This window comes from Juglans regia, chromosome 1, assembly GCF_001411555.2.
Source record: "Juglans regia cultivar Chandler chromosome 1, Walnut 2.0, whole genome shotgun sequence".
Classification (NCBI taxonomy): Eukaryota; Viridiplantae; Streptophyta; class Magnoliopsida; order Fagales; family Juglandaceae; genus Juglans; species Juglans regia.
Window position 1 is genome coordinate 9,412,017 of NC_049901.1, and position 19,048 is coordinate 9,431,064.

Genomic DNA, 19,048 nt, shown 5'->3' on the forward strand with positions numbered 1-19,048 from the left:
AACTATATTGGACCATTTTATTTGCCACGATTTACAATCTATTAAAATTGAAGATTTTTTCCCTCAAAATTAAGCTCATCCGAAAAAGTTTGTAGATAATATTTTTTTAGGACAATATGTGCATTTATTAGTAACGGAATTAGTTGGTGATAAAAAATTTACAATTCCCATGAATACAATTTGCCACCAAATTCACATTGTCTGAAAAATCTCGCTGCAAATAATTATATTAGACAATTTCCTATTTGTCACGAGTTACGATATGTGGAAATTAAAGGTTTTTTTTCCACCAATTACGATCATCAGAAAAAGTTTGCACATTATATTTTTTACTTTTTCCACAAAATTAAGCTCATTAAAAAAAGTTTGCAGATAATATTTTTTTATAGTGACATATGCATTCATTAGTGACGGAATCAGTTGGTGACAAAAAATTAACGGCTCCTGCGAATACTATTTGGTAGCAAATAATTAAGTTTTACCACCAAATTTACATTTTTAGAAAATTCTTGTTGCAAATAATTATATTGGACAAAATCTTATTTGTCACAAGTTTTAATCTGTGAAAATTAAAGATTTTTTTCCACAAAATTAAGATCATCAAAAAAAGTTTGTAGATAATATTTTTTTACAGTGGCATATGCATTTATTAGAAACGAAATTGGCATATGCATATGCATTCTCTTCTCTCTCTCTCTCTCTCTCTCTCTCTCCTCACCAAATCAAGCCCCTTCTCTACACATGTTCTATGCCGTCGCACGGCCTAGATCGGCCGCCAATGCCTGCCGCACCACCTCCTCGAGGATACTAGCCATCCACTGGCACCCCTCTACTCCCCCATGGCCAGCCCGAGTCCCCTCTCCTCTCAGATCTGTGTATACCTCTCTCTCCCTCTCCTATGTGTGTCACGGCATCCACCACCCATTTTGTTTTTGTAGTTCTATCACACTCATTTTTTATTGTGTGGTGAATTGTGCAGATGAAATCTTTAGTGTGGATAAGAAATTTGTAGAACCATTACTATTTCAAAACAAGTTAAGCTTCTTGATGAATTATTATCATTTTGTTAATGTTGTCTAATGCATTTCATGCATATTTCATAAGTTATGTTACGTTGTAAATTGCATATGTGAATAGTGTGCTCTAATTGTGCTAGTTGAATATGTATATACTATGAATGATTAGTTGAATATGATGACATGATGTTGTGTGCACAAACAAACTTGCATGTTCTTTTATTGTGATCAAATCTTAGTTACTTTGTCCCTGGTAATGGAAGAATATCTTTGCAATACAGGTTTTAGGCTCAAATTGATCATAACCGAGAAATGGGTAAAAATCTAGAAGTAAAGTTAATCACTTATAATAAAGCAGCCCTCTTAAGACTAATTTCTTATTGTGTTAGTTATTTTTGTAATGATGGATTGTGCTCTGATAATCTAGATTGGGATAAAAATAAATCCTATTGATTAAAGTTGTAGCTTGGGTTGTTTTAATCTTCGAATTTAATAGTTGCTAGATTTTTTTTTCCCTTTTATTTGGTTTTAGATGCTAAATTGTACATGTTTATGCCTTGTATATTAGTCCATCTTTTATACTCCTATTTTTTATGTTGGATGGTCAATGTCAATTGAACATCAATAAAGTTAGTTTGAAAGTTTTACATTTATTGTGATTAAGTTTTTTTAATTAAAATGCTTTTTTTTCTTTATTTATTTATTTTTTTTGGTGTAAGGACTATTGCAGTCGATAGCTAGCAATCAAAGTGGGAATATGAGAGGGATCAAGGTGGGCCAACCCGATAATCGAAGTACTTCATTTATCTAATTTGTGTTCAAAGTAGTTTTTTTTTTTCCAATTTGTTGTCGTCTCTTATTTGTAGGTCTAGAGATTTCCATATATGTGTACTTAGTCAATGTGGTCAAATGCAGTTGTAAATTTTTCTAGTTTTACTTTTCTACAATTGTAAATATTATTGGTACTGGTAATATATTATTCACATTTTTTATATTTTAGGTATAAAGTTCTAATATTATTTTAACAGTATTTTTTTATTTCATAAAAAACCATTTTCGGCAATCATAAATGGCTGGAAATATTTTTTTGGTCGCAAATCCATATTTCTTGCTATTTCCACCACGTCAGATAAGTATTTCCAACCCTAGTTAATCATGGTTGGCATATTTTTTTTGATGAAAGTTTGCACTTTTGCAAGGAAAAGAATCGCAGGAAATACTCTTATTTCATAGGAACATTTTGCTCGCACGATTAAGTACTATATCTTAAGACGTAATTCTGGGGAGTTAGTTACAACTCGAAGTGGCGGAAAAAAGCCATTTTTGACACAAATATGGACTAATTGTTACAAAATCGCTCGCAGGAAAAAGTCTAATTTATTGTAGTGGAGTTAGCTAATCCCTATATAAATATATTTATGCACATTATGTAAAAAAAAAAAAAAGAATATAAGTTTCCTAAATATTTTCTTATATAATATTTAATGAAATAATTATGCATACAAGTATATTTAACGAATGGTTGATAGTCTTTGACTCTTTGATAAAGGGTTTAACTTGGCTTGTTAATCTAACAAAACCATTAAAAAGTGATTCACATAAAGCAAGCTTTACTCACTTTAAATATTAGGATAAGCAAGTTAAAGTCGTGTGTAGTTTAATAGAGAGTCAATATTTTCTTTGTTTGCACACTAACATCATTTTCTTTCACTTTCGCCTTATTGTCAAGTAAGCTTTCTTTGGAAGTTCTTGCACCAACAGACCAAAATTAAGAAAAAGTATGACTGAGAAACATAGGCCGGCCATTCATGATATCATTAAATTAATTAATTGTATCTGTATTCAATTCGATCGGATGGTTTCAAAGAAAAATTTGAAAGATTCAATTGGGTCAAATTTTCAGTGATAATCTTGAGCTAGCGAATTAGAAAAAGGGGCCTGCATGTACGTGTAAAATTATATGTCAAGCATCAAATTTTCAGTGCATCTTAACCTTCATCCACTCATCACATGGTGATGAAGGCCACATTAATAATTTAGCATTAATTTCTAGCAGAAATTTATAGATATAACCTTCATCCACTCTCCAATTCACCAATGGAGATGGTTACCTCAAGCTGCTTCTCGAATCTCCATGCATGGCTTCTAGATGATCAGATGCTTTCATCTTCTTCAATCGGGTAATATTGCCTCAGCCATGGTTAGCTCTTTCTCAGCTCGACCGGGGGCAATGAAATATTATTGTCAATCTTAAGAACTACAAAAAGTTATACACATGATGATGATTAATCATTTACATTTTGGATTTGGATACAATGCATTTATGGCAACAAATCGAGTTGCCTTTCACCCCTTTATATAATGCGTGCAGACTCCTTACCATCTTAATTCCCAACCGATATTCTTCTCCCTTATAGAATAAAAGGTTACTTTTAACGAATTTCAAAAGTTCAAGCATACAAATTAAGAAAATCCAAATGAAACTGACCTCTATAAAACAAACGAGGCTTTAGAGTTCAGACCTTTTAATTGATATCCTTCGAGGATGATCGAAACCAGTGGCTTAATTTTTTCTGCTCTTTCCACTACGTACTCAACTCAAGCAACCAGTGGCGTAATTGTACGCGAAAACAGGGGAAATAGCGATTTATTAATTTATTGACACCTCCCTAAAGAAAAATCATAAAAATAGCTTAATTAGCAATCTTTCCTTGATGCTAATTGTAATTACGCCCAAATATATATTTATCATGCATATCTTAAACATGATTGATTTTATGTCTATTTATTTCAAGGGAGCATGGTAAGGTTGAGACTCTTATTAAATCTACAATGTTGCTAAGGGTCATTAATGCATTAAATCTACAATCCACAAGACAATGAACAATAATCATTTTATTTATTAGAGGTCGCAATTTAATGTCCACAGAATACAGATAAATATATATATATATATATTTAAGTACGCATCGTTTTTACTAATAATCAAACCACATGGGAAATCCTTGCATCGATCGGTCAATACTAAAAAACATGACACATGCGCTTAAAAAAAAAAAAACATGACACATGCACTAAATAGCCGAATAGCTATGGTCATCTTCTGCTGGAGCCTGAGAAAGCACAGATAACACAACAAAGGCACCAAACAATATCGTGATAACGGCGGTAAAGTTGACAAGGAAGGCCTCCGAGCCATACTTGGCGACCCCAGAATTTTCCAGGAAAGTAAGCTTCTCCAAGAACCCTAATGAAGCATTGCCCACCGCCAGCACGTACACGACCAATCCAAATACCACATGCCAAGGAATACAGGCGCTCCTAAGCTCACCAGATCCTCCTGGGTAGAAGAAGACCAGGAACCCGTATATCCACTACAATTTACATTTCCAAGTGAGTTCAGTCCGGCAGGTGTGTACTCATGATAAAAATCCATTATATCCAAAAGAAACGTACACAGACCATTTGAATGAGTTTACTGTGCAGGCCCCTGACTAAAAACGTGGCCCAGTAGTTTGAGACTGGAGTCCACACTATTAGGCCCAATTAGCAATCCAGAAAGCTACATGCGTATGTTAATAGTTATACAGATCTCCGTCGCATTTTGTGATTATTATAAAAAAAACTGATTTTTATAATGATTAAAATATTATATCTGATTTTATATTATCTTCTTTCAATTTCTATTTTATTTTATATTTTGTGTCACATTCCCATTTCCAAACCCATAACAAAACACTCAGGCCCACCAAAAAGTATAACATGCAAATTGCAATATGATTATGCCAATCATATTTGAGCACTAAGATTAGCACCTTTGCAATGATCAGCTGCTATCTTTTGAAGAAGTAAAATAATCGAAAATAAACAAAGAGTAGAGTTAGGATTGAGCAGTAGTAGTTTAATTACCTGAATAGCGTAGAGGACAATAATACCAATTCCAAGCCAGGAATGCAAGCTGTAAAGATTAGCGATGGAGCTCTCGTTATGATATTTGAAAGCAGCATAAACTCCGATGATACCGAGTATCAGAGCAATAGCATGGAGCACCAGATGTACCAACTTCTTCTTCTCTTTACTCAAAGGAAGTGATTTATAACTGATTATGGCTGCAATTCATGTTTCCACCAAAGCTAATTAGTTCATATTTGTCAGAAATTAATTAACGATCCTCCATTATTTAATTAATTACCTTCACCCCCTATGATGATTAAGCCTATCAACATAAGCACAGGATGGATCTGTACAAACAAATGGACATGTCATCAGACTTTTTTCTATTGTTAGGTATACATAAACAAAATCTTATTTTTTGTGACACTTTTTCCATTACCAAACTTATGTTATGATTTTATATAAAATAATGTAAACCGAAGATTTATATGCTTTAAAAAATATTGAATAATGTGAAAAGAAAAATGTTTTAAGACAAAAAAAAAAAAATTTGATATATTTAAAAAGTAAATCTAACATATGACATATCGATAAGGAAAATGATAATCTCACAATTATTTTATAACTAGTTTACAATTCTACATAAAATAGATAATAATTTTATAATATTAAAAATTATTTTTAATGGAGTGATATGATTTCATTAAATATTTGAAGATGAATTATAAAATAATTATAGAAATGGAAGGTGTATCATTCCTATAGAGACAAGCATATGCAGAGGGGACCATGTGGTCGATCGTGAAGAAATCTGACACCTCCTTAATTATCGTACATGAAGAAGGGTGGGTTGCAACGTGCTCCAACAATTTAACAACACGTACAATTGTAAAGACAACAAATTCTCTCTTAAAAGTCTTAACTATTATTTGACCGGTAGCTAGATTTTTGTTTGAAGGGTAGCGGGATGGAGTGGAATTTTGCTAGTAATTGCAAACAGAATAGAACAGAGTGGACGATGACTCGTGTTGCCTCGAGCAGGTGAATATTTCCCCCGGCAAAATGCTACCTACTTTAACCAAACAAAAATTCTTTTAAATTAGTATAACTTGACGTGACTTAACATAATTTATAAAATTATTTTTATTATAAAACAAATTTAATGAATCTAACAAAATTATGTCAATTTATAAAATTATTTTTATATAATCCCTATCACTCATTTGTTTAAGCGTGCGAACCACTTTAAACCTAAATTTTCAAAGAATGATGCTAGTGTGCCCACTATTACAAATTTTATATTTTATTTTATTTTTTTTATTTTTTAAACATCTTTAAATATTTTTAAAAAATAAAAAATATATATATTAATATACTAAATATCAACTCTTTAATCATTAAATAAAAAAATTTAAAAGTATGAACCGTCAAAATAAAGGGAAAAAACTAAACGGCATATTAGCATTTTCCACCAAAGAGTATATGTGATTCAAAGTTTGAAACAGTCCAAGCCAGTTGGAGCACTGCTCTCCATTAAAATACCATTCTCAACAATGAGAGAGAATCCATTAAAATTCCAAATGACAATAAGGATGGGGAATAAAACCTAGGGCACCCCGGCTCGGCAGATAGAAAAAGCCAAAATTCTCCTTCATGAGCCATTTCTATAAAGTAAAAGTGAGATCTTAGGGCGATTTCTTGTGTTCGTTCTACAGAAGGGTCCAAATGATTGAAGTAAGGGGTGCCCAAATCCCTGAACCAAAAACCATTACGATCCCAATCCCTACACGCAAACAAACAGATAAACAGCAATCCTACTCGATAGACATGACCTACCTCTCGGGAAAACGCCCATATTCCAACAAATTTACAACACCAGCACCCACCCACGCAAACACTCACAGACAGACCTTCTACCAAACAGAAGATACTGGAAACCAGAACAAGAAAGATAGAACCATTTCCGAGAGTATTTTACCTATAAAAATCATACAGACATGAAGCGCAGAGATATAGAGAGAGAGAGAGAGAGAGAGAGAGAGAGAGATTGGACTTACATTGAAGATGAGGCTCTTGTTGGTAGATTCCCATGCTAAACCGCCTCTGAAATCTATGGTCCAAACCAACACCAAAATCAGACCTGCAATTCCCAGCACGTGTACCACAAAGGTGAATGGAATAGCCTTCACACCCAGTGCCATCGTTTCTCTTCCTAAAACTCTCTCTCTCTCTCTCTCTCTCCAAGCTTGAAAGAAAGAAATATGGATGGTAGTCCAAACTGAGACGTATATAAATTTGAAGCTTGGTGCAGCCTGTCGTTTATCCGGCCAGTTACTGAAGCCGATTTGACCTTAAGACGAAAATCTCTCTCATTACCAGGTGCCACGTTCTTCACTCTGATTGGAGACTTTCTGGACCCACGTGTTTCCCTGCTTCGTCTCTTTTCGTCTACCGTTCGCGATCTACTTACCGGTTGAGCAATACCACAACCTTCTAATTTTTATACGCTATATTTTTTTAAAATTTTTAAAAATTTTTAAAAATTTACTTTTTTAAATTAATTTAATTTTTCTATTCATTATTCATATATTAAATATTTGATAAAAGAAAAAAATAATAAAAATTAAAAAAAATATGATGTTTGAAAGTTATGTAAATAATAAGAAGTTGCGTAAATTTTTTGTTACCGTTTGCCCTTGCTTTTCAAGTTTCAAAGTTTAATCGATATATTTTTATGGATTAATAATAAGAAAATACTTTAGATACAAAATAATTAAATAAAAATAAATTCATAAATTGATATGGTTTGATATGATACGTCTGATTGTAAAATTATTTTTATTGTAAAATAAATCTAACGAATCTTATAAAATCACATCAATTTATAAATTTATTTTTATATAATTTCTTTGTGTATATATCACATCTCTTAATAATAATAAGAAAAAAAATATACCACACGTTTACTTATTTTATAACTAATTAATTAGATTTTTATGCTAATTAATTAGATTATGTTTTTCGTTAAAATGTTAACTTTTTTATTTTAAATTAAATCTTCTAATTAATTTTACTTTTAAATTTATAAAGACTCGATGTGGTATTCCTTATTTTACCTCTTATAACTCTAAAAATATTGCTCAACTTTATAGGTTGTTGGAATCGCATCTGAATAAATAATATAAATCGTTAAGCAAAAATAAACAAATAATATAGTTTTGTTTATATATATCGAACAAATAAATAAAATTATTGAATTTAACTCCATTTTATCATTTTTTATATGTCCTAAGTTTCGACACCAGGTGAATGATTGTGGACCTGGACAAATTTACCATAAGGATCGTGCTACAGCCCCCGCTGGGGGCTCCCGCTTGGAGCTCCCGTGGGGCTGTAGTGTATTTTTATATGTGTTTTTTTAAGTTGTTTTTTATATAATTTTTTTAATATTTTTTAAAAAATAAAATAAATTTAGAACATTATTAAAAACATTTTCTTAATCAAGAAGTAAAAAAAAATTATTAAAAAATACTTCTTTAATCACGAAGTAAAATAAAAAATTATATAAAAATATTTTATATTTTACTTCGTGATTAAGCAAGTATTATTTAATAATATTATAAATTTATTTTATTTTTTAAAAATATTTAAAATCATTAAAAATATCTACATAAAAAAAAAGAATTAAAAAATACACATAAAAAAATACACTAAAGCTCCAGCGGGAGCTCCCAGCGGGAGCTCTAGCATTTTCCTTTACGATAAAGAGGACTGCAGCTTAGGTCATCTGTGACGTCATGAGCTTTGTTGGGTGTGGTGGGGTCCTATCAAATCTCAATTGACAGACATCCTGCGGTCCTTAGCATCGCTGTGAGGATGATGATGCGCGCCACCTTTATCCACAAATTGTTTGGGCTTTCTAATGTTCTGGGTCAATATTAATTGGTAAATTTAGCAGTGCTGCTATTACATACTATATTTATATTTATTTTATTTTTTAAAAATTAATTTTTTTTACTTATCATTCATATATTATATATTTAGTAAAAATAAAAAATAAAAAATAATATATAATATGTGGTGTGAAAATGATGAGTAAAATTTTTCCTAGTAGATAGAGATACAACTCAATTACATTTTACCTACCATTTATCCATAAAATAATATTTTTTTTAAAATTCAAATACATCAAATTAAAACCAAATTTAAAAAAAATGTAAAAATATATAATTTTATTTGAAGGTTGTTGAAAAATTGTAAAAGAGTTAATAACTCTATCACTTCTCTTCTGAAAAATATGTTTAAGAATAATTAAATTTTCATTTAAAAATTAATTGATGGTCATGGATTTATGAATCTTGTCGATTTATTCAATTCTACTTCTTTAAAATAGTGCAATGTTTAAAAAACACACACACACAAAGAAATAAGGATATCACACACTCTTGTGAAGGCCCGTAACAATTATGTTCCAAAAAACTGTGTGCGCATTACGTCGTTGGTTTTTTGTTGTTTTGGAGTAAGAAACCACTTGTATTTATACTGTAAAATCATTAATAACAATGCTTATCTTTCTCTAAGCAACTTGTCACATACTCTGGAGCCTTTTTTATCCACACTCTTTCAGAGTTTAAGTATAGAGTTGTGTTTTGCTAAGGTGTGTTACTGTATTTTTCTCTATATGTATAAACCTCACCTGCCAATCAGTTCTATCATAAAGGAAATTCTTTACATTTTGTATAATGTTCACATAGTATGAAATACCTTCATTATCATTATTAATTGCATTGATAATAACTTGTGCGTCCCTTTTTAAGATAACCTTGGTAAAGTTCAAATCTTTGCATAATTCCACTATTCTCCATAAAGCATAGCTCTCAACATATCTTCTTTGGTCACACGCTGTAGCCATCACTTCCCATTTCTCATCTTTGATGATGATCTCTATTCTCATCTTACTTTTTTTTTTTTTTTTTTATCCAAAGCTACATCTCAATTGACTTTTACGAAATTCTCCATTGCAGATCATTTCTCTTTGTATTTGTTGGTCTTTTGGGACTCTTAAAGGATTGTTGGGCTAACTGAAATTCTTGCAGTCCTTTCATTGACGATCTGATCACTCTACTGGGACTTTGAAAATTTTTATAAAAAATAAACTCATTCATATTAATCCACAAACCCCTCATTATTGTAGTTGTTTCTTCCAATTCTGAATTATTTAGCTTCACTTTTAGCTTCTCTGATAGATCAAGCAAGTCTTTTTTTTTGCAATTTTCCATTTGTGAGCTGGATTCATGGCCACTGCCCATACATCATTAATTTCAGGACATTACCATAAGACATGCATCACAGACTCATCTTCTTGGAGGCAATAGGGTAGTAGGGATTTTCAACAAATCTTTTGTTGAACAAATTCCTTCTTGTAGCAAGCAAGTCATTCCCTGCTTTTCATAAGAAAATCTTCACTTTCCCATGAACATTCAAGCCCCAAATGTTCTTCCATCTACTGTCCATCTCACTCTCCCATGATGATTCACCTTGTATGGCTTTTTTCATTTCAATTTCCACATAGTATGTACCTTTAATTGAGAATAGACCCTTCTTTGAGGGACCCCAGATAAGTTTTTCTTATGCATCCATATTGCTTAATGGAATACTGAATACTGTAGATTTGTTCTGCCTCCTCCTTCTTAAAGATGTTCCTTATCAATTATTCATTCCATTCACCTTTTTGCTAAATAATAAACTCATTTACTCTTGCATTTTCATTCAAGATCGATATAGGAGATTGTACCCTGAAGGAGGCTGTGGAGGATAACCATTTATGACTCCAAATCCTGATGTTGTCGCCATTTTCAACCCTCCATTCTCAAACCCTCATTTAAAAACCCGGTAGCACTCCCACACACTTCGCCAAATCAGATATGGTTTGTTGCCCAGCTTTACTTCCAGCAGGGATGCCTTCAATTTTATGTTTCTGGAAAGAAAAAAGAAGTTTGGAGTACAAGCTCACCATCAATTTTCTGTTTGGCCCAATTGAAGCCCACGTGAGTAAATCCGAGACTGCATTCACTGGAGACACTGACAAATCCGGATAGAGACTTTTAGGCCTGGCTATCTACTCATTCTACAGTTAGGATATGTTTGGGAATATTCAAACAAAGCTTTAACTCATCCCATTAGACAGGATGGTCTTGTTTCTAACTGCTTGGCTTTTTCTTCGTGAATTCTTTAAACGTGTAAATATTTTACTAATTTGAAATTCAGTTTAAAATGTCTTTTTTTTTTTAATTTTTTTTCTCTTAATATATTTATTTAAAGCTGATTTTATAAAAAAAAAAAAAAAAAACATGTCACATTTTTTTTCTTAAAAAAAAAAAAATTGTGATTATAGTGTCCTAATAGAAAATCTAAATCACATGACTCATACTCTAAAAATATTAATTAATGATACGATTAGAGTTCCATTATAACATTAAAAAGAGTAAAAATTTTTCATTTTTAAATAATGTAGAATTACATATATTATCTACTCCTATCACTTATTAGAATGGAGTATCACAATCACCTTTTTTATATTCCTCGCGTCCTTTTTATACAAATTCGTTATATGTGACACAACTCAAATTTCACATTTCTAATTAAGATAAATTTTGATATCATTTATAACGCTTCAATAGAGTTTTAACTACATGATTTATATTGTAAAAAGATTATTAAATGATACAATTAAAAATTTATTGAAATATTATAAAGAATAAAAATTTCTTATTTCAAAATAATATAGGATTTGATATATCATCAATTTTTTGTTATCACTAATTGAAATAAGGTATCACAGTGATTGTTATAAGATAGATGAGTAAGGTCAACCAAGAAAACTTTGATTCTTTGTTTTCTATTTTTTGGAGGGCTTTTGCTCTCACTCATGATTGGTTCACATCTGACAGCAATGCGGTGTTCTTTCTCTGACCACATTTTATTAATTAATTTTACTTCTCTGAGTGACAGCTGTCAGCTATATATAATGAAGGAATCCCTATTATTTTATTTTATAGTCACTGGGGATGATGAATTGGTTGCTGAACTGAAATGCAATTAAAAGGTCAAACTAGTTAGCTGTGCTCTAACCTTACTCATTAATTAAACGACGTTGATTCTTATGTTTTTAGTTCGTGGTCATTTTTCGCTTTAAGAGTACTTCTAATCTCTAATTTATACCAGAAGAAAAAAGATTTTTCCTGTTTTTATGAACTTTTTTTTTTTTTTTTTTATGTGGGGAGGGAGAGGGGTGACGATTGAGCGGAAGTTGTTTGCAGGTTAGGACAAATATACGAGAGTAATGATATACACGTAATATATTATATAATAATATTACGAAATAAAGGTATTTTTATAAGATATTTTATAAAAATATCTTTCATTTAAAATATAGTTGTAGAAAATATTATAAAAAATATTATGTGTAAATCAGTTTTTAATATACGAAGCCAATGAATAAAAAAGGTTGCTCTCAAACAAACAATTATTGAAAATTGGCCATTAATTAGGCTTTTTCCAATAATAAATTAATAATGGACCTCACTCACTCAGCCCCAAATACAGCCACAGAAAGCACCAAACAAAAACGTTTATGATGAGCCGGAAATGGCACCAAAGCAAGGAAAAGAACTAACGAACGTTCATGACCCATATATGGTACCAATAAGTTTTAATGATGGTAACCAAGGTGTGGTGGTCCAACATTGCACCGACACTGATACAAGGGAAGCACAACCTACATATATATGTCATACGATGCACAGAATTTTCTTATTTTCAAAAATCAAAGCCATTCTGGTTCTTTATGTACCTCAAGAAAGGAACAAAGCTATCATTTGGGTACCCTCCGTTTGAAGTCAAGAATGGATCCCAGATCAAAGATATGCTTTCATGCTTGTTTAATCAAGCCAGCTTAAAACACAGATCTAGACTGACAAGGATGCGTGTAAAACATGTAGCTGATAGATTAAAATTTAATCCCACTATATACGAATTTTAAGTGAAAAATGAATTTTCATCAAAAAAGAAAAAGAAAAAAGAAAAAAAATCTTGTCTTGTAGAGGAAGAGAGAGTGAGAGACAGAGCACATGTTCTCCCAAATGAGAGTGAGAGACAGAGCACATGTTGCCATGTTCACACTCATTTAAAAAGCAAGTTTAAGTGGTGGTTGACCCCAAAATGAGGCACCAAATAATAAATTGTAACAGCCTTATATGTATCTTTCTCAGAAAATAAAGTGCCTTTTATGTATATTGCTATGTTGGAGAGGATTTGATGGATGTTTCAATTATGAGTAATTCTACTCTTAGGTCTCTAATTTCTCCACACCACACACTCAAAATCCCGAATCATCACCTCCTCTCTGTGTTTTACCCAGGCTTCACACACCCAAAATCCTAAGAGAATAAGAAAAATAAAAGAAGTTGAAAGAGAGAAGAGGAATAATTTATGTTAAAAATTGTATCTAGTATTATTCTTTTTATTATTTAATATAAGATATCTTATGCATTTTCTTTATAATTATATCACTTAAGATGAGATATTTATTTTAAAAAAATATTAAGCCCATTTTAGGTTATTTAAAAAAAAAAAAAAAAAAACTAATTCCCGATAGAATATTACAAAAAAATAGCAAATAAAAAGGGCGGGGCATTAACACCCTAACTAACAACGGTAAGAAGATGGCTTTCTTAGCAAGTGAAGATGACGCGCCATCGAAATACAGGGTTATTTATGGAAATTAATATCTCCGAGACTTGTTCCTTTCCTATGCAGGAAAAAAGTAAACCATGAAGTAATTCAGTCATGTCCCCTTTACCTTAGAAAATGGAAATAATGGTTTGATTGACATAATTATAACGAGAAGCCTCCTACGCCATTCCCTTATTGCAACGCTATATTGCCACCACTTCATTTTCCAGACCATCTTCAACTTCTCACCTTCAGACATTCTGACTGAATCTTTTACTGTTTTGGGCTGCAAATAGGCTTTAACAGGACCACCGCCTTTTGTTTGCTTTCATGATATTCTTGTATTGCGCGGGAGGAGAAAACCAGACATTCTTTGGTTATAACCTTAGCAAAGCATATTTCCCTAAATCCCAGAGAAGTGAGGGAGATTTGCGGTAAATATTTTCTGAGATCTGAGTGTACTTAAATAACCAAAAACATGTTCAAGTCATGGAGCAAGAAGAAGAAGGTCAAAGCAGTGTTCAAATTGGAGTTTCAGGCAACTCAGGTACTTATAGAAAACAATGTTTCTTCCTGCTACCATATGTTCGGATGGGTTTTTTTAAGGTTGCATTTTGATTGGTTTTACTTGATCCCTGATATATATACCTAAATGTGGAAAACGTATATAGTGTAGAGAATTTGATGGAGCAATTAGCATATTATATTGGGACAGCATCTTACCTTGTTTTGTATCTCCATTTTCAGGTGCCAAAGTTGAAAAAATCTACATTGATGATATCTTTGGTGCCAGAGGATGTTGGAAAGCCGACGCTGAGACTAGAGAAAACTGCAGTTCTGGATGGAACGTGTTCATGGGAGAATCCTATCTACGAGAAAGTGAAGCTCATCAGGGATACCAAAACAGGAAAACTCCACGAGAAGATTTACCATTTCATTGTTTCAACTGTATGGAGTGGACGCAGCTTCTCTGTTTTTCTATAATTTCTCTGCGAGTTTTCATAGAAATTCATGTGTTATTGCAGGGATCATCGAAATCTGGTTATCTCGGAGAAAGCTCCATTGATTTCTCAGATTTTGCTGCAGAGTCCACACCATCGACTGTTTCTCTGCCCCTTAAGTTCGCGAACTCTGGCGCTGTTCTCCATGTAACTCTCTCTCTCTCTCTCTCTCTCTCTCTCTCGTATGAGCTCTGATATGAATATCAAAATTATGCGGCTCCTCCAATTTGAATTTATCGTTGACGCAGGTGACAATTCAGAAGATGGAGGAACCTACTGATCAAAAGTAAGTAGGAAATAAAATCAACAGAGAACTTAATTTAGTGAACTTTTTCTGCTTCCCTTCTTTCGTTGTTTGTTTGCCGTTCTCCTACTCTAGGAAGGAAAATTTACATAAATTTTACGCTTCCAAACTCAGAGATGGTGATGAGTATGGAGCTGCATCGCTTTCCCACGATGAAAACTTGAAGAACCAACCGGACGATGGCAGTGCAGACGAAAACAATTACAATTTTGCTGAGGTAAGGTTTCATACCATATATATATATCCTTTAGTATTTTCATTTTAACATAGTTCGGGAGTAGAAAGAACAACAATTTCATTAAGCTTAAACATCACAATATCAAAATAGTATAAACGAATGGCATCACCGGAATGATTGTCATTTTGTTGATATATGCTGTACAGCATAAGCATCTGAATGAAACCACATCTCAGATTGCTGAACAAAATGGCATTTTCAGAGCATCTACTGGCTCTAGTGCTACATTAGCATCATGCTGGGATATCAGCCCTATACAAAGTACACAACAAGATCTTGGATTCAGAAGTAATCGCGTCCATAATGAACCTGCCTCAGATTTCAGACAAAATTCGATGCATCAGAAGGGAATTGTTGATTCGATCACCACAATAGACCGTGCACATCGAAGATGGAACACGGATTGTTCAGTGGATTCAGCTTCAGATGGAAGTTTAGTCGACTCAATAAACAGCCTTGAGGACAACCTTCCAAGAGAAAAGTTGCAGGAGGCTTCAGATCATGATTCCATAAAAAAACTCGAAAATGAAATTGCAACTCTGATGAGGCAAGCAGAATTATCTGAAATTGAAGTGCAATCGCTTCGGAGACAAGTTGTGAAAGAGAGGAAGCAAGGAGAGAATCTATCAAGAAACATGATTAGTCTTAAAGAGGAGAAAGATGCTCTCAAAATAGAATGTGAACAACTCAAGTCAGTGCAGAAACGTAGTAACGAGGCAGAAGCTCCAAAAACATCACAGTCGATCATAAATGCAAGAGCTCGATTAGAAGCAATGAGACAAGAGCTTAATCATGAAAAGAACATAAGCAAGGATCTTAAGTTACAGCTGCAGAAGACACAAGACTCGAACTCTGAGTTAATTCAAGCAGTGAGAGATCTCGAAGAAATGCTGGAGAGAAAAAATAGGGAAATTACTGATATTTCCACTACCAATTTGAATGGGGATAAAAATCCTACACTGGAAGAAGTGGCCAAAGAGTACAATTACTCGGAGGAAGTAGACCTGTTGAAGCAGAATATCACAGACCTGAATGGTGAAATAGACTTCTACAAGAAACACAAGGAAGAGCTAGACATGCACATGAAACAGCTCATCTGGGACTATGAGCTTTTGGAGCAGCAAAACCATGATATCTCATTGAATTTAGAGCAAACCCAAATAAAACAACAGATGACACAGAGTGAATGTGCGGTGTCTTTGGCTACAATAAAAGAACTTGAATCCAAGATAGGGAGATTAGAAGGAAAAATCAAGCAGCAGGAAGAGGAATTCTCAGAATCTTTGATCTCCATAAATGAACTCGAAGGTCAGGTTGAGAGTTTAGAGAAAGAACTGGAGAAGCAGGCTCAGAGATTTGAAGAAGATCTAAATGCCATGACATGTGCCAAAACTGAGCTGGAGCAGATAGCCATCCGAGCAGAGGAGGCCTCGAGGAAGACAAGGTGGAACAATGCTGTTGTGGTTGAGCGTCTCCAGGAGGAGTTGAGAAGTATTTCTGTGGAAATGGCATCTAAGCTTGATGAGCAAGAGAAGCAGGCCATGAAAGCATTGAAAGAAGCCAATGAGTTGCGTCTGCAGAAACGAACTCTGGAAGAAATGCTCCAGAAAGCTAATGAAGAGCTTGAAGTAATCAAAGATCAGAATGAAGCAAAACAGCAAAAGTTTCTGAACCAAATACATCTAAATGAAAAGGAAATAGAGAAGATATCATTGGAACTAGACCAAAAGTGCATGCAACTTGAATTTGCACAAAATCATGAGAGAGAAAACCATGAGGCTATCTCGATGGAGATCCAAATGCTTAGAGCAGAAGTAGAAAGGCTCACCAAAGAAAAGTATAACTTCTTTGATCAGCCAATTGATGACAAAGAGATGCACATGCAAATTTGGAACAAAGAAAAGGATGATTTGGAGAAAAAAATAGCTTTAGCAAAGAAGGAAGCAGAAAAAATGCATGAAGAATTAATTACCATGAGGTCCTCAAAAGATGAGAAGGAAGCGATGAATAATAATTTGCTGTCAGAAGTGGAAAAGCTGAAAGCCCGACATGATGAGTTAAAACATGGCCTGGAAAGAGAAGAATTGGAGAAAGAAAACTTAAGGAAACAGATATTTCAACTGAAGTATCAGCTACAGAAGAAGGAAGAAGAAATCGCCAGTATCGAGAAGAAGCTCATGAATTGCAATGGACAGTCTGAAAAAAAGGAAAATGTCAAAGAAAAGTTACTGCTTTCTAAAATGAGCACTACAGAAGGCATGTCATTGCAGAAAGGAATAAATGTAGCATCACATGAAAGGTACAAGCACTGAAACTGTTACCAATATCTTTAGCCTTTAAGCGCTCGCACATTAAACTTGTACTAGGTGCCCCTTTGTCATAGGTGACAAAGTTGAGTCTGCATATTATTTTCCTGTTATTTTTGTTTTCATTTTTTTGTTTTTAATTGTGTTGCAACAGGATTATAGAAATTCACCCTGAGAAAGAGCTGAAAGTCTGCACCTATACCAAGGATGACTGTAACGCTGCCACCATGTTCTCTGAAGTGGCATTACTGAAGGAAAGGAACAAATATATGGAAAAAGAGCTGAAAGAAATGGAAGATAGATATTCAGAAATAAGTCTTAGATTTGCAGAGGTAGAGGGTGAAAGGCAACAACTAGTGATGACTGTACGCAACCTCAAGAATGGTAAGAAGAATTAGCATTCTATAATGGAATATCAGGGCCATGCACGGAGCTACTCATTGGTGAAGCAGCAGGACATGGTCAAGAAAGCAATATCAAGTACATAAAAAGTAACATTTCCTCGTGCATCTATTGCTCATCCCACCGTTCAGGGACAGGACAAGATTACCCAGGAAATCAATGAATTGTCCTGATATGCTCAGCAGAGGATCAAGGATCCGTAATCCAGTAGATGTGATCAAGAGAAATATATTTAGTCTATATTATTATCAACACATTGCTTGCATGGCCCGGCCTCTACCGATCACTCATTTGTGATAAACATCTAGCGTAGGAGACACTGTCAGGAATTTGATAAGAATGTTCAACCAGGTTCCGAAACCTGGGCCGGAACCCCAAATGAAACGGATGAATCCGGATTTTTAAAAACCTAGGATTATTATTATACAGAAAAGCCTACATATTATAAATATTTTTTCATGAAAAAAGTTTGATGTAGTATTCAAACTCTATTTGTTTAATTTTATAAAATAAAATTGTTTATATTATTTATAAAATAATATTACAATATTTATATGAAAAGCACATATTACATTGTTTATATGATAGTGATAGCATTATAATGATTTTATAAAATAAAATGAAATTAAAATGAGAAGAGGAGTTTCCAAAAGGCAATCCTTAATGCAATAAATAGGTCCTATAAATGTATATAAAACACGTGATATTGATAGTGTAGAACGGTTATGAGAAGTGTTAAATTAGCAAAAATAGATGAATGAAGGTGGGTATCACCACACCACTACTCGTATGCTCATCAATTAATTATCTCAAGAGGTTGGAAGTAAGCGGGCTTTTCTTGCCAGCCTCAAATATGAATGTTTATTGTTTCCCAAAAACAGAGCAAGTTGAAGTGGGTAAGAGAGAGAGAGAGAGAGAGGTGAATAATTCGAAATTTTTATTTGTGGTGCACTGGTGGTCCATCTGCATACAATTTCCAAGAATCCCATTTGGTAAATGATTCTAACCCAGCTTATAGTTCATCTCCAAGATCAAGTACATATTCATGATGAAAAGTTGATTTTACAAGAAGTATTTCATACACGTATACAAACCAATTACCAAGTTTTCATGGTATGGTCACCTGACCAGAGTAAATGATTGAGCAAGCATTA

General features: G+C 33.2%; 2 protein-coding genes across 3 annotated transcripts; one reads left to right on the forward strand and one right to left on the reverse strand.

Annotated features, from left to right (window-relative positions):
* Nucleotides 1-3,896: 3,896 nt before the first annotated feature.
* On the reverse strand, nt 3,897-7,381 carry LOC108998649 (transmembrane ascorbate ferrireductase 1). Its single transcript, XM_018975275.2, has 4 exons — nt 6,968-7,381; nt 5,209-5,257; nt 4,926-5,125; nt 3,897-4,390 (listed from the first exon to the last, which is right to left on the reverse strand). The coding sequence occupies exons 1-4, from the start codon at nt 7,109-7,111 to the stop codon at nt 4,091-4,093; spliced, it is 693 nt and encodes a 230-aa protein (XP_018830820.1). The 5' UTR covers nt 7,112-7,381; the 3' UTR covers nt 3,897-4,090.
* A 6,475-nt stretch (nt 7,382-13,856) lies between these two features.
* LOC108998573 (interaptin-like) lies at nt 13,857-18,159 on the forward strand. Of its 2 annotated transcripts, none has more exons than XM_018975137.2 (7): nt 13,857-14,190; nt 14,391-14,591; nt 14,669-14,791; nt 14,893-14,930; nt 15,063-15,165; nt 15,333-17,485; nt 17,647-18,159. In XM_018975137.2, exons 1-7 carry the CDS (start codon nt 14,122-14,124, stop codon nt 17,888-17,890), a joined length of 2,931 nt encoding a protein of 976 aa, XP_018830682.1. In that variant the 5' UTR covers nt 13,857-14,121; the 3' UTR covers nt 17,891-18,159. The 2 variants fall into 2 exon arrangements, with proteins under 2 accessions (XP_018830682.1, XP_018830683.1); XM_018975138.2 differs by having other exon boundaries at nt 15,363-17,485.
* The last annotated feature ends 889 nt before the right edge of the window (nt 18,160-19,048 follow it).